Here is a 23,452-nt window from a genome sequence, read left to right as displayed (position 1 = left end):
GAATTTAAAAAGCTCTTAAAATTCAAACATCAAAAAAATATTTGTCATCTCCAAATTAACAAATCCAGCAAAAAACAGCATTATATACATCTATGTCTCTTCTATGAAGTGCCTTTTGAGATCTCACATTACAGAATTTCTCCTGCTGAAATGTATGACCATAACTAAGAATGCAGAACATGCTTAAGAAGTTTAGACAGTCACTATTTCTCGCAAAAAAACCCATAAAATTCATTATTCTGCTACTGACATGCAATAAAGAATTCATGCTTATGATGTCTGTTTTTCCTGTTTTAAAAACGGTTTTTAAAACCTGCATTACTCTAAATCAGCCAAGTGAATACAAGAACTCACTGGTGATCTTCAAAGCGCTGGCAGTCCTAATGCTAGATATATGATAAAAGAGCTGGAGTTATTAACTCTTGCAAGAAAAAAATTTATAAATATACTTCAGTGTTTCAACAAAAGCACTGCCACTTCTCCATTAGTTTGCATAAGGTTACACACTATTTTGAGGTATCAAGGAAAAGTCACAGTGAGTACGCAGTTCTTACATCTACCAAAATTGTCTGTGGAATAAAGAAAAGAGTAAGTTATTCTTCACCACAGTTGTGAGACTAAATCTACTTAGGAGAAGGCAGCAGGCTATTCAAACAATTTCTATCCCCACTTCCAACCCTCAGCTGCAACACTAGTTGCCCTTTGGGCAACACTAGTAAAAAATCTGAAAAACAGTCTCAGTCTATTGCCCAGGATGGAGTGCAGGGGTGTAACATTTTTAAGAAAGCTCTGACCTACAAACCTTAGAGACTTGTCTACTTACCAAAGTGAAGCATACCCATATAATGACAACTACCTCTGCTGATTTGCAAGATTTTATAATAGGAAGTGTTCTTTACAACAAGAAATATGTGGCTTATAAATAATATATAATAAAACATTTATGCTATGATGGCAAAAAAGAGTCTTATTCTTGCCATCAGATATTTATTTGACAATGAAACTGCTATCTGCATTGACTGACTATATAATGTGTTTGCCATATGGCAAGTACATCAGCACTGCATACTTGACTTTGTAAAACAGCGTATTTCCACAGAACAGTAGTGTATTAAAACATTCTAAATATTAAGAAAAAGAATATCAATCTTCTAAATTACTCACTATAAAGCAAAGAAACGAAAACTGTTTTCAGAATGCCTGAATATACAAAAGAATCTAGTTGGTATCTTAAAGTTGCTACCAAAAGCGAAGCTGTATATATTTTGAATATTCAAAATCATAACTGCTCAAAGAATATTAAGTGTAATAAAGAATTTGCAGAATTAGAACTGTTTCAAAAATGTATTCCATAATCCTACATGAAGTCAATGACTTTATTATTAATCAGATGTTAAGACATTAGTTCACTTGCAGTGTATAAATACAAAAGAGCATTTAGTTTCATGTACGATTTTGGGATATTTCAATTTCCATGTAGAAAAACATAACTTAAGCACTATGGCAGTCTACATATTTTTCACAAATACTAATTGTAAAAACTAAGAGAAAAATAATTTAAACATAAGAGTGTTATTCTATAGAAAACTGATGTCTATAATAATAAACAATGTCAGTAGTACTATACCTGACTCTATTAATGAATACTAGTGATTTCATATATATCTTGACCTATGAACTGGCTGACGGTGACCACTTTTAAAAATCTATGATAAAACAGTGTTCGAAGTTATATAAACATTCTGAGGTTCCATAGTGTAATGATGAGCACTTAAAGTTACATAAACATTCTGATACAAAAAAAAAAAAAAAGTACTCAAATTGAACTTGATTACAGGCCATGTTGTCTTAACAGTTATCTAATGGATTTTTCCCATGTGGCTTTTAAATACAAGCATAAATTTTCTTAAAATGTAGTAAAGAAAACAATTTACTAGGGAATCATTACAAACCTTTGATATGAAATACTTTATTACTTAGTTTTGAATTTATTGAGTAACATTTTAAGAGAGAAAGGAGAAAGAGATTGAATACAAATAAATGGCACCTCTGAATCAAAAAGTGCAATCAAGGTCTACCATCAGGAAATAAGCACCTTGGGAAGGAGACATCCTTTAACCACCTTTCCTCTTATACCACGGGGCAGGGAATGCGTTCAAAGAAATTCTTCCTTTTCCCACACCCCACACCCGCTATGCTATGCCACTGTCAGGAGGAAAAGAAGGAAGGGAAGAACAAAGAAGAAAATACTACCAAACAGGTACTGCAGAATATACTGAGGTCCAGACTTCCTGTCTCTGCAAGTTCAACTATTGTCTGTGAATTAAGAAAATAATATTTAATTCAAAACTAAACAATGCTCACCAACTCTTTTGCCATCACTATGAATCAATAAACATGATTTTCATCTTTAATTTACTGATATTTTCAGTTCAGAAAGAGAAATAAAATCTTTTTATTTACTGCTATTTCATCGAAATAAGAATACAGGGTAGCAATCTCTATGCTGCCCAAAAAAAGGGGGATTAGACCATAAGAATCTGCCATTGTCTTAGTTTATTATGGACCGAATAACTCATCAAAATTCATCTTGTTTTTAGAGACTAAATACAACAGCTCTTAAAATAATATAAAACGCTTCTATTAGAATTCTCTAAATACACAACATTGTTAGATTATAAAATTGGTTTGCTAATTACCTGCGTTATAAGAAAGGGATGCCCTGGATGGTACATACAATATTTTAGCTACTGGGATGGTGTATGTGCACTATTAATCAATTTATTGACCTTCTAGTTTAGTCATTTAGCAAACATCTACTGAATGCAAATTATTTCCTTGAGATTTACAGAGATATTTAAGATTTACAGAGGTATTTAAGATACACACCCCTCAAAGCAATCACAGTGGCCTTGTAAAGGAGAGAAACATGAAATTATAAAATGTCATGGAAGTGTTATGGACAGGCATCACAAGAGCACCAAGGGTGAGCACCAAATAAAAGATATGTAATCTCAATTTAGCTTAAAGTAACCATCTTATATTGTAAAAGATAGTTACTTCCTTTGTACTCTAGTATCTGCTATAAATACTGATAATTTGGCAGTTAAATACAAGTGATTTAGTTGGTATTATGCTACCTTTTTCTTTTGCTCTTCTGTTGCTTTAATAATCCCTGGATCTGATTTCCAAGATTTTCCAAAATTGTAGAAAAGTGCAACACTATTGGCAAGGAATGGAAGATGGATAAACAAAAAGTTGAGATGTGCCTAAAGTTAAGGAATCTAAAGAAGCAACAATGATAAGTGAATTACTATTATATATACTTACAATCTATAAAATTTTTACAAAACACCTACCAATCAAAAAAAAATACAAGCTGTTTTTCATTACGTTTATAACTACATGTAAAAATAATGTGACTTCTTTATAAATTTTAAATCATGTAGACTTATCTGACACTTTAAAAGTTAGTAATTAAAAATTCAATCAATATTTTTAAATGACTAATTTTTTGACAAAAATGAAGGGATTTCTCACGTTCAAATTTATTAACAAACACTTTATGTATATGTATTGCAATCTTTATGTATCTACCAATTACAGATATCATACTCATATATGTAAAAGATTGCTTTTAACCATAGAAAAGTCAAAAAAGAAAAAACTCACTTTTGCCTTTTTTTGAACACACTGAAACTGGTTTTAGAAAAAAATATAAGCTTGCTTAAAACCAATAATGGTTTGTATGTTCACATTTGTATGTTCACATTTTTTCTATCTCATAAAAACATAAGAAATATACTAGGCACTTATAACACTATAAAAATAAAGCAATTTTGCTAGAGCAATACATTTCTGAGACACAAAACACCGGGTATACTTGAATATCATTTGCAAGATTTTACGTGGATACAAATACAAGAATTTCACAAGATTTTTTTCACATTATCATGTGTACCCACTGTTTACATTTCTCAGGATGCACAGATAGAAAAAGAACAGCTTCTTGAATGAAATTATTCTATATTTGTTTGGAAAATACCAAAACACTAAACAGCCACTTGACATACAGGAGAAACAAAAGACGAAAGGAAAGATTAGTTAATATCACCTGCCATATTCAAAAGTGATTTATCTTTTCTTTTTTTGTCCAGTCCCCTCTTTTCCTTTAATTTTTTCCAATCTTATTCTACAAAATATACTGGTACAGCAAGCGAAGAGTAAATAAGAAGTCAAATTTTCAGCTGTTCCAACTCCAGCTCTGGAGAATCAAGTGTGTAGAATGCTGAGGCTTGGTATTACTCAGGGGCAGCACTTTTATTGATCACAAGTTTTAAAAAGGTGCTAACATGTAAATAAATAGGTCAAACTCTCAGGACCTGGATTAAATTTGCATGGGGCCAGCTCAATATATGACTATATATTTGAAAGGTATATTAAGGAATTAAATAGTCAATGAACTTATGAAATTTCTTTCCTTGCTCTTTAAAGAAATTAGGTATCTTCAAATGGTAGACTGAACTTAGCTTTAGCAATAGATTAGACAAGCTAATTTTAAAAATTTAACTGAAATAGGCTGGGTGTGGTGGCTCACATCTGTAATCCCAGCACTTAGGGAGGCCAAGGTAGGTGGATCACATGAGGTCAGGAGTTCAAGACCAGCCTGGTCAACATGGCAAAACCCTGCCTCTACTAAAAATTCAAAATTTAGCCAGGCGTGGTGGCACATGCCTGTAATCCTGGCTACTAGGGGATGCTGAGGCAGCAGAATTGCTTGAACCCGGGAGGCAGAGGCTGCAGTAACCCAAGATTGAGTACTCCAGCCTCAGCAACAGAGCAAGACTCAGTATCCAAAAAAAAAAAATAAAAAAAAAAAAAAGGCATAAAGACAGAAATAGTAACTCTACAACCCAGAATTAAGCTTCTATTAATTTTGGTATTCTGCATTTTTAATTATGACTGGTATCATAATATACCTAATTAACAAAATAACACATTAATCACCAACTATTTGCCATTTAAGAAGCACAAGAACCCTACGATAAATCCTGCTATTATCCCCACTTTACAGATGATACAACTGAAGCAGAAGCTACATTGTCCAAGATTACAGAATGAGTTAGAGGTAGAACATGTATTAAAATTCAGACTATTACCTATGCTATTCAGTCTCACCAAACTACTCAACACAATTTCCTATGCCAATATCTTAATAAAACATGAGGTAATCTCAAGTAATTTTCTTATAGGTATATTGATCAGGTTTAGTCAAACTTCTCCTTTCTTAACCTTCAGACCTGGGGTCAGCTAATTTAATCATTCCAGTGTTACAAACTTTTAAGAATATCCTATTTAAAAACATTTGGAAAAGCAAAAATTTCTCTTTAAAATTTCTGAAATGGCAGAGAGGTATCCTAGCAAAGTCATGAAAACTACCTTAAGTAAAACTCAAGAATACATAAATCTTCATTTACTCAGTCAATAAACACCTAGAGTGCCCATCGAATGTCAGGCACTATGATATGCTGACTTTCTTCTTTCTCTATGTTTAGTGGCAGAAACAATCTCTTAGGTATGAACAATTTAAAGGCTTGAGATATAAATATAAACACACACTTTTATACTATTATTTTCCAGAAAGACATCCAATTTATAACCCCACAAACAACACATAACTGATTAGTACATTTGCATTAACAGTAATGAAAAAAAATATGTGCTTTTAATTTATATTTTTGCTTTTATGTTTAAGCAGCCCTCCAATTAAAGATAAATTTACCATCAATATTTTCTTTTAAATGTTTATAGAATCATTTTTTACATTTAATTCTTTACTTGTTTTCTTGATATCTGCTATGAAATGCAGCTCTCATTTTATTTTTAAACAAATTTATCTAACTAGGCTTTCTTTCAAGAATAGAAAGAAATTCATACGCTAAATTTATTTCCCATAACACTCAACAAAATGAAATAAAAACAGTAAATCAAACAAACTGAATGAATACCAAAATATTGGCAACAAATTTGAGAAGGGGACAGACCACATTTTATCAGAAAGCTCAAAACTGAAGACCACAAAAAGAAGATGATTCTGGTGAGGCAGGCTGCCTGGGGTAGCTCCTAATCCTGCTCTACCTATACTAGTAGTATGAAAAACCGTAGATGAGAATTCTCATCAGTTTCACCCTGGCCCTTTACTACGGACTAAACTGTTTCCTCACAAGGCATATGTTGAATCCCTAACCCCTACAACCTGACTGCATCTGGAGATGTGGTCTTTAGGAAGCAATTAAGCTTAAATTAAGTCATAAGGGTGGGAGCCTAATCCAACAGGATTGTGGCCTTCCTCATATAAGGTAGAATGAGAGATTTCTTACTCTTTCTCCTCACCATGTGAGAACACAGCAAGAAAGTCATCATGGGCAAGCTAGGAAGTGAGCCCTCACCAAACCCAAACATGCTGGCACCCTGATCTCAAACTACCAGCCTCCAGAACTGTGAGAAAACAAATTTCTGTTGTTAAACCACCCAGTCTCTGGTATATCATTATGGCAGCTTCAGCTGACTAATATACACTCCACTCCTCAGCCCCACTCAGTTGGAGAAAAATAACTGAAATGGTGAGTAGATAATTTTAAAAGTCAAGAAAACCCCTTCAGGAATACAAGTCCCTGAATACCACTGCATGGCTTTCACTAAGTATCAAGTATCAATATTAAGGCTTGTCATTAATAAGGTGACTTAACGAAATTGAGGGGATGGCTGGTGAGGGATAATTCCAACATCATCCTATTTCTAAGGCTGGGTAGAATAAAACCTCAGGAAAAACTTTTATCAAGATCCTAAGACAGCTAAACCCAAGTTTCTGAGCAAGAATTTACAACTGACCTCTCTTTTTTCAGGTTACAGAAAAATGAATAGAAATTTAGCCAAGCTGTAACACTGAAGGCAGTCATCTGCCTTCAATATCTTTGTATCAAACAGGACAGGAAAAACGTAAAAGATTACAATATATCAGACAAAACATAAAAGTCTGAATATATTTGCCCAGGTCAATCACAAGCAAGATGAATGATGAAAAGAAATGACATAACAACTATGCTAGTGTACTTAAAAACAAAACAAAAACAATAAATCAAAAAAAATGTGCACAGCATTCACAAAGCAGCTAATCCAGTATGGAAAGAAGCAACAAATTTGGACAAAGTTGAATTAACTAAAGATGCTTCATAATTAAATTATGAATCCTATAAAAGCTTAAACATAAGATCATAAAACAATTAGAACCAGATGAAAGGAGTGATTCTAGAAGAAAACAGACTGAGATCAAACAAAAACCATTACACAATATACTAAATAAAAATTTATAAAGATGAACACAAAGAGGATTAAAAAAACTGATAATCAGTAAATGAGAAAAAAAAAAAAAACCCAAAACAATAATTAGAGACAAAAACTGGACATGGTGCCATGCACCTGTAATTCCAGCTACACAGGAAGCTGAAGCCAGAAGATCACTTAAGCCCAGCAGTTCAAGAAAAGCCTGGTCAACACAGTTAGACCTCCATCTCAAAAAAAAATAATAATGATAATAATAAAGATTAGAGACAAAAGTATGAACACAGATGACTGTCAAAGATAATTCAACCCATAGATAATTTTATCCCAGAAGTAGTAAATACATCAAATAGAATTAAGAAATCCTAACAGAAAATTTCAGATAAAATGAAAGAAAACCTTCATTTGTATATATTACATATAGAATATACAAATATAACTTCCATTTTAAATATAGCATCCTGAAAAGATACACTGTATATTAAGAAAATCTGAGGGACAATGATTAACATCCTCTGAAACATACTGATTGCTTTTTAATCTCAATAGTAATGTGCTCTTGAGTAAAAAAATTTTTAATAGAGAGGGAGGAAGAGGAGGCAGAAATTTTTTTTTTTTTTTTTTTTTTTAATAGAGACAGGGTCTCACTCTGTTGCTCAGACCAGAGTACAGTGTCATAATCATAGCTTACTGCAGTCTCAAACTCCTGGGCTCAAAGGGTTCTACTGCCTCATCCTCCTGAGTAGCTGGGACTACAGACATGCACCCTCAACCTCAGCTAATTTTTTTAACTTTTGTAGACCCTGTCTCCATTAAAAATACAAAAATTAGCCAGGCGTGGTAGCACATGCCTATAATCCCAGCTACTTGGGAGTCTGAAGCACAAGAGCCACCTGAACCTGAGAGGCAGAGGTTGCCATGAGCTGAGATTGTGCAACTGCACTCCAGCCTGGGTGACAGAGTAAAACTCTCAAAAAACAGTAATAATAATTAAATATTTTTAAGTGTGTTGCTGAGCTGCTAGTAGAGTAAGAAAATCCCCTGGAGACCAAAGATGATAAATAAACACAAATAGAGAGGTAAAGTGGTTGAGAAATTTAGTGTCCACTCTTCAAGATTTGCTTATCCCTATATGCTATTTGCAAGAGACATTTCTAAAATTCAAGGCCATAAATGATTTAAAGCAATATTAATTAAAATAAATAGTCATCACTAATGCTTTTTACCATGGGTCATTATATATTGATAAAAGGTTCAATTCATTGGAAAGTATTCTAAACTTTTACATACTTAATAATGAAACTACAAAATATGTAAGGCAAAAAACTGAACCACAAAGAGAAACTGCTAAATATACCAACATAACAGAAGATTTTAACATAGTTCTCTTAGCTGCAAATAGGTAAAAATTTGGTGATGATATAGTGACTTGAGCAACCCAATTAAGAAGCTTAATCTTCTTTATGGAATGAAGCTGAAGTGGCATATGAAATGTTACTGTTTAAACTTAAATGTTTCTAACAGAAAATATCAGTGAAAACTAAACAATTGAACAAGTTAAAGAAAAAAACTAAACAAGCAGACAACAGGAAATAAATAAAACATACTGAAAGTGAAAATAGAATGGATTAATAAAACCTAAAGTTTTACTTTGAAAAATTCAATAAAATACATTAACTAAAAAATAGCTCTAATTAATACTAGGAATGAGAGAGGGGGTACAGCAGCTAAGTAAAAAAACAGAGAACGTGGCACATCTGAAAACAAGAGATGAACAAATCACTAAAATATATAAACAACTGAGTCAAATAAACTATATATTATAAAATTATTTAACATAAAGCAAACCCCAGATGAAAATGATTTTACGAAGTCTAATAAACATGTAGTCAATCTAATAGTCAATAATTTCAATCTAACCCAAACCCTTTCAAAGACATTTAAAAACAGTACCCATTTTGAGGCTATCATGTTGATATCAAAACATAGCAAAGACAATCCAAAAAAATTAGAATTTCATTCACAAATGTACACGCAAAACTAGTAAAAAATTTAATCCAGCAATGTATAGAAAAATAAGACATTTTGCCCATGTTTGTTTACTCCAGGCATGCATAAGTGGCTCAACATTAGAAATAGTCTATTAATACATTATTTAATATAAAAGCATAAAGAAAAAAACAAACAATTCACAAAAAGTAAAAACAAAAGGGGAGTGTAGAAGGAGAGGTTATTCATCAAATCCAAGTAAACACTTTATAATATCACACTCAATGGTAAAATACTAGCCCTTTAAAGTCAATCTTCTAAAGATGATACCCTTTAAAGTCAGGAACAAAATGAGGATACTCATTCTGTGTCTATTCCACAGTGTACTGAGATCCCAGCTAATATAATACAATCACTAAAGGAATTAAATGCTAGAAAGAAAAACAAAATTCAGTCTTTATATGTAATGATTATCCCATGTCATATATCCAAAATACCCCCAAATTTTTAGAAATAATAAAAGGCTTTAGCAAAATTGTTGGCAATAACTAATAAGCTACATCATTTCTATAAACCAAACACGCATAGAAAATTTAATTAAAAATTCATAATTTAAAAAAATTAAAATTCTTTTAAAAATCTGAGATATGAACTTCTACATAAGAAATTATATGACTTCACCAAAAAACATAAAAGGTCTAAGTATCAAAATTACTTTCTCTAAATCTACAGCTCAAATAGAATTTCAATCAAAATAGCATAAGGCTGGCTAGACATGGTACTCATGCCTATAATCCCATTACTTTGGGAGGCTGCAGCAGGTGTATCACTTGAGGTCAGGAGTTTGATACCAGCTTGTCCAACATGGTGAAATCCCGTTTCTACTAAAAATACAAAAATTAGCCAGGCATGGTGGTGTATGCCTAATCCCAGCTATCTGGAAGGCTGAGGTGGGAGAATTGCTTGAAACCAGGGCGTGGAGGTGCAGTGAGTCAAGATCACGTCACCGCACTCCAGCCTGGGCAACAAAGCAAGACTACCTTAAACAAACAAACAAAAAAGGCATAAGGCTTTTCATGGAACGCAAAGAGCTTATGCTAAAAAAATTTAAATGGAAGAGCAAAAGGCCAAAAAGAGCTAAGACATTCCTGAGAAATAACAAACTTGGAAAAATTGCCCTGCTCAGATATAATTTAAGAACAAATCTATAAGATTATATAGCGTTAATAAGGGCAAATAGATCAATAAACCGGAGTACCTAGGAAACTTGATGAATATCAAGGTTGAGACTGCAACTGAGTGAAGAAAAGGTATGCTGGAACAATGACCTCTCTAATGGAGGGGAAAGATACTGATCCTTCCCCTCACATCAGTCTTCATTTACAGTAGTCAAATGCACACAACTGAGAATGCAAATCATAGAATATCTTTAACGACCTCAGAGAAACTCTTGTGGGAAAAAAAGATATACAAAAATATTTATAGCAATATTGTTAGAATTCATGAAAAGTGGTGGGTGACTGGATACCTGAAGACAGGCATTAAAAGGCTTAGAGGGTTTTGAAAGGAAACTGGGAGAGATACACAGAAAACAGAGAAGTCTAATGAGTAACCTACAGAAAAAAATGCTTAAGAGGAAAGGCATGGGAGAGAATTCCATACAATCTTGATTTTTTAAATATATGTAATCGTCCCAGATTCTGCACACTGTTCATACCTTTCTTGAGTTTAAAGAAGCTCAATTTTGCTTAAAGCCAGGTTGAAAAATAACTTATTTTCAGACATAAAATTTCTAAAAACCTTTTGTCAATATTTCAAAAGTGTTGTCAACACAATAAGGAGTTGACTAAACTGGCTATGTCAGTGAATTTCAGAGTTGTTTATTTATAATTTTAAAAACATAGTGAAAAATTTTTAAAATTAAAAGGCAAAAAAACAAATAAAATCAGTCCAATTCCTAGAGATAACCACTGTTAAAATGATACATATCACTTCCAGCTCTTTTTCTTTGTGCATTTTAAACTTCATTCTGTAATTTAGTATTTTTTCACTTATTAGATCTTAAATATGGGCCCATATCATTAAGGCAGGAAAGTATTTAGTGGTTATGTAATACCAATTCCATAGGTAGTGTAACTGATAAAACTTTCCCCTTATTTAGGCTGGCTATTCAGGTTGTTTTCATTTTTTTCCCTATAATAAATGATATGAAGAGAAACATCCTTGTAACTAAACCTTTGATCTTACAACTGAATATTTACTGATATATGATTAAGAGATTAAAGGGTATTTTTAAAAATCATTCTAGAGGCTAACAGTTTTCCAGGAAGGTTTAAAAACATAAAATTATATTCAGAGTATAATATAAGGACATTTGAAGATACACCGAACCAGGCCAGAAAGCTGAGTCTGACACCAAACTCTTAATAATTTCCCACCTATGTGACTTTGAGCAAGATATAACAACTTCTCAGAGCCTCAATATTCCCATCAGCTAGAAACAGTATTAAGATTTGTGTGTATGTATATATATATATATATATATATATATATATATTTGTATATATACAAATATATATGTATATATATTTGTATATATGTATTAAAATATATATATATATTTTAATCTCAATTATTTTGAGAAGTAAAATAATGTATCTGAAAAACTATAAACAAAAAAGCACCAAATAAATATGAAGTGTTTTATAGGGAAGTAATTATTCAAAGAATAGAACAGTAAGAACTTATTAGAACAAATAGTTTACATCAATGTAAAATTCATTATCACCATAAAAACACCTATTAAGTAACTTAATAAGCTGCGTATCATATTACCTAAGAAACCAAAACAAAATTTATAAAGTTGATCCTCACACCCACTTGATAAAATTTATAACACCAAAATCAATATTCATGGCACTTTTTTAGTCACTCAACAGGCATGAACAAAACAGTAAAAAATGAGAGTCACCCAATGCACACATTCTCAGCTGAGGCTAAGCAAAGCAACATTCTCTCTTCTTGTTTTAGTTCTCATAACTATAAACAAGTGTCCTTTACATGGTCTATTTAGGGCCACATTTTTGTGCTGTTGATTTTGCTGTTTAAAAGGACCTTCAAGCATAGTGCTGAAGTGCTATCATGCTCTTAAGCACAAGGAGGCTGTGATGTACTTTACAGAAAAAAGTCCTGTAATAGATAAGCTTCATTCAGGAATAAGCTATAGTGCTGTTGGCCATAAGTTCAAGATTAATGAATCAACAATACATATTAAATAAGATTTTTTAAAAAGAAACACATGCAAAACAAGGTTATGTAGTGAAGTGGACACCAATACTGTTGTGACCACAGTCATGTGGGAACCTAACTCTGTATTTCTCTTAGGAACAATGGTTCAGTATTTTCTATTTCAGTGCTTGCAGCAACTTTACAGAACTACCATGAATAATGAAAAACAACTGTAATTCTATTTGTCAAAGCTAGTATAAATCAGTGTTAATTACATAGGTAGCCATGAGTTGCACGAGACATGGTCAAAGCAACAGAAAAGAGCCTGAGGTCATCAGAAGTGATCCTAGACAACTGCTGCTATTTTATCTTAAGATACCTGAATCATCACTGCATATCATGAGCCTGTGACTATTTCCTGTTTAAGATCCTTTGTGCCTCCATTATAACTTACTCGTGCTCTTTTCTGTTCCCTTCCCTAGAGGTTTCTTAAGCTTCTCACACTGGCTTTAGAAGTATAAAACTGGGAGAAAAACACAGTTGCAAAATCATAGGGGACCTAGAAATACAGTTCTTTTATAACATGAAGTATAGGTTTCCTTTGCATATGCGGAATTTAAAGTAATTTGTGATTTTACCACACATTTCATGAGTATCATTTACATACACACAAATGTTCAAACAAAAGAAATTGGTGGCCAGGCATGGGTTCACACCTATAATCCCAGCACTTTGGGAGGCTGAGGCAAGAGAACCACTTGAGCCCAGGAGTTTGAGATTAGCATGGGCAATATGGCAAAACTCAGTCTCTACAAAAAATACAAATTATCCAGGCATGGTGGTATGTTCCTGTAGTCCCAGGCTGAGGTGGGAGGATCACCTGAGCCTGGGAGGTTGAGGCTGCAGTGAGCTGTGATTATGCCATTACACTCTAGTCTGGGTGTGACAGAGTGAGACAGTGTCTCAAAAAAAAAACCCCACAAAAACCCAAAAACAAAAGAAATTGTGAATCCACATTTAAAATAACTTTAGATATAATTTAGATTTTAGAAGTCATCAGAAATGGTAATGTGCACCTTTAAAAAAAAAAAAGACACTTTTTACATGTCAGGTATGTCCTCAGGTGTTCATCTTCTCAAGAACTTTGAGACAGCGCTACTATCATCTCTCCTTTACAGACATGTAAGAATAAAACTTGATATTCTCATACAGCATTTTTATTTGAAAAATTAAGATGAAATTTATTCAATGTATTTACAACATGAAATCTATATCAATCTATTTTAAAGGCAGAATTATTCAAATAGGGTAGGCTAAATAGACTTGATTGTCCTGGTCCTCCCTTCAAAATCTGCCTCTCCTAGTTTCAATTTCTAACTTTGGCTATTTTATACTATTTCCCAAGGTTTAGCTATTTTATACTAACTCTGAATAAAGGAAAAAAATGAAATTTTACTATATAATACTCTCTAGCATTAATTTTTCATTATTTGGTAAGTTACTGATTTTCCTGCTTCACTATTTGGTAAGTTACTGATTTTCCTGCTTCTTGCCACGTAACAGGAGTACAGAAACAGTTAAACATTATTTTGAGATCTGAATCTGAGTTTTTTTCTCGAACATAACTTTTAACGTCCAATTTAGGAAACATAAAGTTAGAAAATATGTCTGGAATACTAAAGTCATTTCAGACGTCAATGCTTTTTATAAGTTTAAAATAAATGAGGTAATGAAAACAAACAGATCTATTTTACTCATACTAAGTGTTCCAATATGGCAATTCTAAAGCTTAATGAATCCTTGAGGAATAATTTTTAAGACAAAGTATAATACAAGGCCAGAATTTGCTAGTGAAAACTGCCATATGGAAGAATTTCAATAGATACTTACACTAAGAAAATATTTAAAAGTACTACTCTTTCTGAAAGCAATTACATAATGCAGTAAAAATATAAGAATCAGAAGTGTAGTTACAATTCTGTGCCTTAGGTCTCAAAAATAAAATAAGCACATTTTGTGTTTCAACTAAGACACAAGGCAACTTAACAAAAAGAATACAGTACTATGATATGCAAGGTTGTGAAGTGAAACCAGGTATGAATAACTAAGATTATTTAGAACAGTTATAAGTCACCAAAAACTGCATACCATTTAAAACATATACTTTTGGTAGTAATGTTTTGAAAAATATTTAATTAACATTTAGGAAACATGGGCCTTTATTACAATAAGTCAGTCTATCTTGCTGACTGAACTTTTTCTATGTAAAAATATCAAAAATTGACATTGGCTTAATTTCTTTATTGGCACACAGGCATACTTACAATTTCAATTATATTAGTTTTAAAAAGTACATTAGTAAGTCGTGGTGGTGTGTGCCTGTAGTCCCAGCTACTTGGAAAGCTGAGGCAGTAGGATTGCTGGAGGCCAGGAGTTCAAGCTGTAATGAGTCATAGTTGTGCCACTGCACTCCAACCTGGCAACAGAAGATCTCGTCTCTCAAACATAAAAATTAAAAATAAATGTAAATAGGGAAAGTATACTACACTGACAATTTGCTGAAGATAGCAAATGTGTGAAAATACAGCATTACATACTTTTCATAAAGGCAAAAGAGATGAAACACCTTTTCATGAAGGCAAAAGAGATGAAGAGGGAAGATTAACTCTTATTTACCACAACAAAATAAGTAGTGGTATTCAAAAAAATATTTAGAGAAAATAGTTTGATACCAAAACATAAAAATCAACATTTGGTAGAACGGCTTAGAATAAATATGTTTAGTTAGAAAAATACATGTTTCACAATCCCAACTTGATCAGAGACTAGCTACAGAGCCTAAATTTTTCTCAACTATAAAATCGAGATAGCTGGGTTGAATGGTAGAGTTCTTTTCTGCCCGGCCCCCACCCCCAACCCCACTATGAGATGGAGTCTCACTCTGTCACCCAGGCTGGAGTGCAGTGGCACCATCTCCACTCACTGCAACTTCCACTTCCTGGGTTCAAGTGATTCTTCTGCATCAGCCTCCCGAGTAGCTGGGACTACAAGCGTGCACTACCCTGCCCAGCTAATTTTTGTTATTTTAGTAGACATGCAGTTTTACCATACTGGCCAATCTGGTCTTGAACTCATGACCTCACGATCCACCCACCTGGGCCTCCCAAAGTGCTCGGATTACAAGTGTGAGCCACCATAAATGGCTGCTAGTTCTATTTTTAGTTCTTTGACAAATCTCCATACTGTTTTCCATAGAGGTTGTACTCATTTACAGTCCCACCAACAGTGTTCTTTTTTCTCTACATCCTTGACATCTTGTTGTTTTTTGACCTTTTAAAAATAGCTACTCTGACTGGTGTGAGATTGTGGTTTTAATTTGCATTTCTCTGATGATCAGTGATGTTTAACATTTTTTCATGTTTGGCCACTTGCATGTCTTTGGAGAAAAGTCTGTTTGTGTCCTTTACCCATTTTTTTAAATTATGTTGCTTGTTCTTCTCTCCATTATACAATATATCCATATAATAAACCTTCACATGTAACCCCTGAATCTATAAAAATAAAAAACACAGAAAAAAAGTGGGAAGAAAGGGGTAACAATACTAACTTATGAGATGTGAATTAAATGAATAGTTAAAAAGTGCCTTTTAAACACTCAAAAATGATAGCTGCTATTATTTATATGCTGTTATTAAAGATAGCTTTTCAAAAGCAACCTATTAAATATAAAATATTAGAAAATATTATTTATATTAGTACTTATTTTTCTAGGAACACTATTTTAATGTATTATGAATGAGTAGTTCAGTTCTAATGTCAAATTATTAAACATTTGTTCAAATAACAAACAAAATTTGTTTTAGGTATGATTTTTATAACCAAAGGATATCATTCCAAAACCAGAAGAACCACGTCACATACATCCAGAATTTGGTTGCCAAATATATTCCAAGGGGCAATGCACTATGCATTGAATGATCGAAAAAGGATCTGTAAAACACAAGTTTTACAACACATGAGCTCTACAGTTCATTGTAAAAATGAATATTTGTTTAAATGAAAATGTACACATTTTTTATTGTAAGCATTGGTTTCACCAGAATCCACAGTTCAAGATGCTAAAATATCATGACTATTTTCACAGTCATCAATAAAAATTAATTCACAGCTGAAGGACTCAGCAAGATTCTGAAGTTCCTTTTAATTTCCCCCAAATTTAAATTATATTCCATATACTTTTCAGTATCTGAATTTTAGTGTACTCTTATTTTCTTAAAGTCAATAACTGACTTTAGTATTTATAGTAGCTATCATCCAGAATATTATTCACCAAAGATGTGTTATAATTTTGACAAATGAATACAAACCAAGCTTCACATTTTTCTGTTTCATCATTATTTATCCTTACCTATATAAACTCCAGCAAAAGTTGGAGCACATCTTTTCAAGTAGAATGAACTGGCTAACTTAGTGAAACTGAAGAGTTGTGTTTATAATACTTAAAATTGGGAAAAATAAACATTAGTACATTTTACTACACATAAACAGGCAGAAAGTCTTAGTGACTTCCTATTTATACCTCTTGGAGCTCCTAAAACTACTAAAATGAGATTAACTAGAATTAAGCCACTCAGCAGATTGTAATACTAGTCTAATTCTCATTTCTCTGTGAATTATTTTCAGAATTCTTTTCTGAAAAGCAAGTGAAAATAAGATACTAAAGGAATGGAAATTAGATGGGAAGTTCTATATCATAGACTCCTGTCTAGGTTTGTTGGGTAGGGCAACTTTAGAGCAATGAGACCTACGCATAAGAAGAAATGAAATGATCACGATGTTTAAAGAAAAAAGAGGGAGAAAATAATCTTAAAAACTAAGCCTACTTCATAATTACGCTTAGACATTACCTTGCTACTAAAAATACAACTTCTTCCTTGCTTATTGCTTATGCCTTATTTTCTATAGGAAAAAATAATTCCCATAGAAAGGTGAGCTCAAGAATTATAATTACCTAGAAATTAACAATATGTATGTTATACTTAGAGTTCAACAGACTCAAATTCGCTTTTACTAAAATATTTCAAATATTTCTCAATAAATATTTTAGTGTTAAAAATTATATGGTAGACTTTAATCTGTATAGCACCTTTGAATCATTTTAACAACAATGCTAAAAAATCTGATTTCACATATAGATATCTAAATTCTTTAAATAAATTAAGATCAAATGTACAACATAAAAGCAGAGTTCTGAACATACAAAACATTAATTTTATATAACAGAGTACAAATTATATTATTTCATGTACAATTTAAAATACTGTTAAAAACAACACACTTACTTTGAAAGAAATTGTACTGTAGCCCAAACACCACCGTACATTAGCCCTTTAATGAGCCAAGAATCAATATTTAGGTCTGCTATAAACCCAACCAGCCAAATAACCAGGAAAGGTGTTCCTAGCATTACTTTCTGCCGAAATTCCTGTACAAAAACAAATAATTAGAAAGTTTTTGCATGTTTCAAGTAATCTCAATCTGAACCACTGTTACTTTTATGAAGGCATGCAACAGCAGGTGAAATTCATTCATTCAAATTTGCATACTATGTACAGGTACTATTTGAGGTGTTAAGAGTCTGTCTTCTAGAGACAGGCATTAAACAATTTTAAATAACTTTGCTAAAATTGTGGAAAATAAGAATAGAAGTTACAGGAGTGGGTTCTATATGGTCAAATACTGAAGAAAGTACCACCTGCTTAACACATAAACTGGCTAGCCAACAGTTTATGAAAAATACCACTCCTTTTTAACAGGGGCACTGATAACCAGAGAGACAAAGACAACTAGAATGACTGATAGCGTAAGAATTATATCACATAAGAAAACCTGAAGATGCTTGCCTGGTGAAGACATTTCAAATAATAAACAGTATACTAAAATCTTAAAATGAGATAAAGAATAAAATGAAACAATCCGTAAGCTCCTAGAGTCCACTAAATGAAGAGATGTGTCTCTGAACAAAGATCAAGGCAGAGTGCTCAATATTCTAAAGGTATTTCCATTTCATTTCTGTGCTGTTCTGGTTGTTAGAAAGTCCATACTTGTAAGTATAAAACCTACATAGCTCCTCATAACATCTATCACAATTCTATCTTTATAGCAACCAAAGTAAGCCTCTTTCATATAAGAGCCCTTCACAAACCTACAGCCAGTTATCAAGTCTCTCTTCAGTTACCTTAGGTCAAAAAACTATATAAGATATTCAAGGCGGGGCACGGTGGCTCATGTCTTTAATCCCAACACTTTGGGAAGACTAGGCAAGAGAATCACTTGAGTCCAGGAGTTGTAGGCCAGCCTGGGCAACATGGCAAAAACATGTCTACAAAAAATACAAAAATTAGCTGGGCATTGTGGCATATATCTATACTGTAGTCCCAGTTACTTGGGAGCCTGAGGTGGGAGGATCACCTGAGCCCAGGGAGGTAAAGGGTCAAGACTGCAGTGAGCTATGATCAGGCCACTGTACTTCAGCCTGGGCAACAAAATGAAACCCTGTCATACACACCCCCAAAAAAACAAAAACAAAAACAGCTGTAGTCTAACAAAGCAGAGTATAAACACTGCTTTCCTTATTGAATATCTTTCTAAAGGCTAAGGTTATATTACACGTTTTTAGCACCTTTTTCATCCTATTGGCTTCCACTGAAATAAGGAGGGTTTTTTGTTTTTGTTTTTTTCATATAAATGACCATGTCTTCCCCAATTTGGCCACTGTAATTCATTTTCTAAACTAAATGTGTAATTTTAACTTAGAGTAATAATTAAACATCAATTTCAGGCTTTAATTTTAATTTTAAAAGTAGTAAAATAAGTAATCCAATTTTTTTTTCTATTAAGTATGAACCTTAAAACATGAGAGAAGATTTACTACTCAGAAAAGAGAGAATGTATTGCTACATAAAATGGTACTACAAAGATATAATGGTGATGTGCTGCTATATGAGAAATTTATTTTCTCCTGTATTTTATTAGGGAAATTTTCAACCATATAGTAAATTTGAAAAATTACATAGGAAGCATATCCACCACCTAGATTCAGAAGCCTCTTTTTAAAATTAAACTTATTTTGAAATAATTATAGATTCACACACAGTTGTAATAAATAATACAGACAGATCCTAAATATCCTTTGTCCCCCATTGGTAACATCTTGCAAAACAGTAGCATATCACAACGAGGAAACTAATCTTGACACAGTCCAGATACAGAATATTTCCATTACTAAAAGGATTCCTCATATTGCCCTTTTGTAGTCAATTTCGCTCCTGTTCCCAAACCCCCTCTAAATACTAACTGAAAGATGTCCTTCCAACTTATTAAGAAGACTTATTTAATTATAAATATGCCTGTCTAAAATTCTTTTACTTAAAAAAGTCTAAGAGATTTTAAAATAGTTTTCTAAAAACATTCTCCCCCTTTCTTTTTTTTGGAGACAAGGTCTTACTCAATCACCCAGGCTGGAGTGCAGTGGCGTAATCTTGGCTCACTGCAGCCTCAGCCTCCTGGGCTCAACCAATCCTCCTGCCTCAGCCTCCCAAGTAGCTGAGACTATAGGCACACCACCATGCCTGGCTAAAGAGTCACTCTTTATCTATCTACTAGCACTATCCAAAAAATTTTTCCCCCTTTTGGAATGACATTTCTATTTTTCTTAAGGGAATAACTTTTTAAAATAAAACGCTATTGAGTCCTAGGTGTCACTATATTCTTGTTTAGTTTTACATATAAAAGACACTTCATAGGCTAGCAAATCAAAACATGTTAATGACTGAAGTATTTCCAATGTGACATGGAAAAAGAACAGTCTACATAATTATAGATGCTTAATCTCACAGGCCCCCTAATCATAATTTTTAAATATATGAGGGTTACTTTTAACCTTTAAAGATTACTCTCACAATCATCATATATTTTTAAAACTAACGTTTTAAAAATTTTTAATATATTTAAAGCTACAAATGAAAAAAAAAACAGGAAAGAAACTCAATTTCTAAACTGACCACAATGGTATATAAATGTTAAAATTGCACTACACTTTTATGAAGTTCTCTTTTAAAAAAAAAAAAATCATACCCAAACACATAAACCTGATATATAGTTTACTAATGCTGTAAGTAACCTTACCTATTAATGCAACATCTAAAATTTGTTGTCACTTGTGTCTATCTATATATATATATATATATATATATATATATATATACACATATATATAAAATAAAACTTCAAAATACTCACATTCAACAAAACAAAAGAACCGACATTATGGGATTTTCCAAAGTAACACAAGATATTTTTATTACTAGCCTAATTATCATGAGACAGCCATTTTTCACTCTGTTGAGCAAAGCCGCTCTAAATCCTAGAAAACTGAGCAACACAAAATAAATCATTTTCTATATTGTATCTAATAATAAAAGAGTTAACATAACATGGAAAAATTGTTCATTATTCTCAGCTATAGGGCTGTAAACAGCCAAGTTCATAAACTATGAATCTAATTCTTCTAAGTGGCAGACCAGGGGACTTTTCAACTGATTGAGTTCAAACTCCTATAAATAAAGGAGGTACTGCTTTCAAGTGTGCTTCTCTTTATCCCAAATTTGTCTTTTTGCCTTGGGAACAGATAGATCATTATTAACTTTAAATAATCTACATGACTACTAGAACTGCCTAAATACAATCTACAGAAGATGGTTCTCAAGACTTAATGCCACTCAAGCTGTGATTATTGACAAGTTAGCAGACATCTTGACAATTATTTGGGTACATAAAGAAACTCTGAGCCAGTTAACTTCTTTTTTGTGGGAAATAAGATTGTGAGGAACCTATACCACCTCTTTGGGGGAAAATATTCTAAGTTTTATTACCATATTATAATTAGGCAACTGAGCCAACAGTCATACAATTTAAAACTGAAGGTATATAGATGATCTAAAATGGGCTTTCCCTAGGAAAGTCAAGAATATAAATTCTCTCCCTGAAAAAAAGTTATACAACATATCACAAAAGAATGCAAAGCTCAAGTTAGTACTGGAGTTGTGAGTAGTTTAAAAAGATACGTATTAGGACTAAGGTATTTCACAATTTATCATCATACTAACAAATGAGCATTCACTAGAAAAATCTTTATTTTTATCTATTACTTAACAAAAGCCAGTTGAATCAATGAACCAAAATTTACACCAGCAGCCTATGGAGATTTAAATAATTTCATATATACCCATCCTTATTAATTATCAAATGGCGCCAAAAGGTCACCAATCAGGTAGGCAGGAGCCCTTGGAAACTTTGTTATTTACCTTTATTTATTCTGAGTAAAATAATATTTTAAAAATTACATTGAGAAATGTCAAAATTAAAGGCTATAAGTACTCATGCTAAGTACGTGTACCTACGAATCCTGCTTTAAAAATTGTATGTTGAAAATCTTCGGTCAGGTGTGGTAGCTCACACCTGTAATTTTAGCACTTTGGGAGGCCAAGGTGGGCAAATCACCTGAGGTCAGGAGTTTGAGACCAGCCTGGCCAACATGGTGAAAACCCTGTCTCTACTAAAAACATATAAAATTTGGCCAGGCGTGGTGGCGGGCGCCTGTAATCCCAGCTACTCCAGAGGCTAAGGCATGAGAATTGCTTTAAATCAGGAGGCAGAGATTGCAGTGAGCCAATATCTTGCCACTGCACTCAAGCCTGGGCAACAACAGTGAAACTCCATCTCAAAAAAAAAAAGAAAAAGAAAATCTTCAGTTACAGGTTTACCTTGTCAGCTTTCAGCTTTCTAAGGAAGGACGGATTGTCATATCCTTTTGCTTGCCTTGCCTCTTGTAAGTGGTTGATCATCCACACGTTTTTTCTCTGTTTTGCCAAATCAAGCGCTGATTCACCCTGATAAGTAGAAGAAATTCTTATTAAAAATTTTAAAGCAGGCTATCTTAGTTACTTTTAAAGAACATCTATAAAAATTAATTTATTTCCCTATTAACATGGTTTTAACACTGCGTAAATTACTAAAAATACCTGCATCATTACATATTTATTACGCCTTCCAAAAGAATAAACACAAAATATTTTCTCATCATATTCTGTAGATTTTATTTTTGCCTGCATTTTGACAGCAAATCAAAAAGTAGGTATTTTGGTACCTGCTGGATCAGAGACTATCACTAAGCTTATCAGTTATTTCATATTCTTTAAAAATTTCATTAGTAATAGTTATTGCTTCAAAACATCCTGCTATAATACCAAGTTGCCAGAAATCTCTCAGTTTTATTTCAACAGTAATAAGAGTCTTCAGAAGAGAATAGGAAAGGAAAAGTCAGTCTCTACTTCTGCCACTATTGTACTGGCATTCTTGATTTATATTCATTCACCCATCCAGAAGTTTCCAAAGTAAATGAGAAATGATTTTTAAAAACAGTAAATTCAAGTTACAAATTTACATTTCCCTTTAATCCTAAGAAAAAGAATGTCAAGGAGTTTACATAGTAAGAATAAAATGTATTAAAGTATGAAACAAAGAAATAAGCACTCCCAATTTTAGTTCTATGCTTCTTTTTGCCTTAACTAATTTAAAATTTAAAACCTTATTTCTCCTTTTGCAAGTTAGGCACCTACATTTCCATTCTATTTAATGTCTTCCACCATTTATCGACCTCTTCAAATAGAAAAGTAAAACTTTAAATGCTTACCAAAGTTTCAAGAATGTAAAAATGAATATTCAAAATTACTTTTAAAAAGTAAAAAAACGTTGAAATTTTATTTCCAAAAACAAGGTCAAAAAGAATAAAGGAATAAAGAGCCTTGGGATACCTTATTTATGAGGAATGATT

The 23,452-nt window shown here is 32.6% G+C and overlaps 1 protein-coding gene and 1 long non-coding RNA gene across 5 annotated transcripts in view; one reads left to right on the top strand and one right to left on the bottom strand.

The window, feature by feature from the left end:
- ZDHHC17 (zinc finger DHHC-type palmitoyltransferase 17) overlaps positions 1 to 23,452 on the bottom strand; it is a 92,407-nt gene that overhangs the window by 8,565 nt on the left and 60,390 nt on the right. For 2 of the 4 annotated variants that reach the window (XM_032296240.1, XM_032296232.1), the window contains 5 exons: positions 22,383 to 22,508; positions 17,901 to 18,043; positions 16,448 to 16,548; positions 3,141 to 3,265; positions 2,254 to 2,316 (listed from right to left, as the gene is read on the bottom strand). In XM_032296240.1, the coding sequence (XP_032152131.1) occupies positions 2,254 to 2,316; positions 3,141 to 3,265; positions 16,448 to 16,548; positions 17,901 to 18,043; positions 22,383 to 22,508 (558 nt within the window). Of the gene's footprint in view, positions 1 to 2,253; positions 2,317 to 3,140; positions 3,266 to 13,511; positions 14,210 to 16,395; positions 16,549 to 17,900; positions 18,044 to 22,382; positions 22,509 to 23,452 lie in introns of those variants that run through there. The other 2 variants (XM_032296259.1, XM_032296250.1) reach the window with 2 other exon arrangements.
- Positions 627 to 22,252, top strand: LOC116563589. The gene is made up of 3 exons (XR_004274475.1): positions 627 to 740; positions 12,810 to 12,812; positions 22,239 to 22,252. It is a non-coding gene; the product is annotated as an uncharacterized LOC116563589 (long non-coding RNA).

This window comes from Sapajus apella, unplaced genomic scaffold (genome assembly GCF_009761245.1).
Source record: "Sapajus apella isolate SASKATOON/1434 unplaced genomic scaffold, GSC_monkey_1.0 scaffold2, whole genome shotgun sequence".
NCBI classification, from domain to species: domain Eukaryota; kingdom Metazoa; phylum Chordata; class Mammalia; order Primates; family Cebidae; genus Sapajus; species Sapajus apella.
The sequence above is the reverse complement of the archived record's forward strand: the minus strand, read 5'-3'. Positions and strand labels throughout refer to the sequence as shown.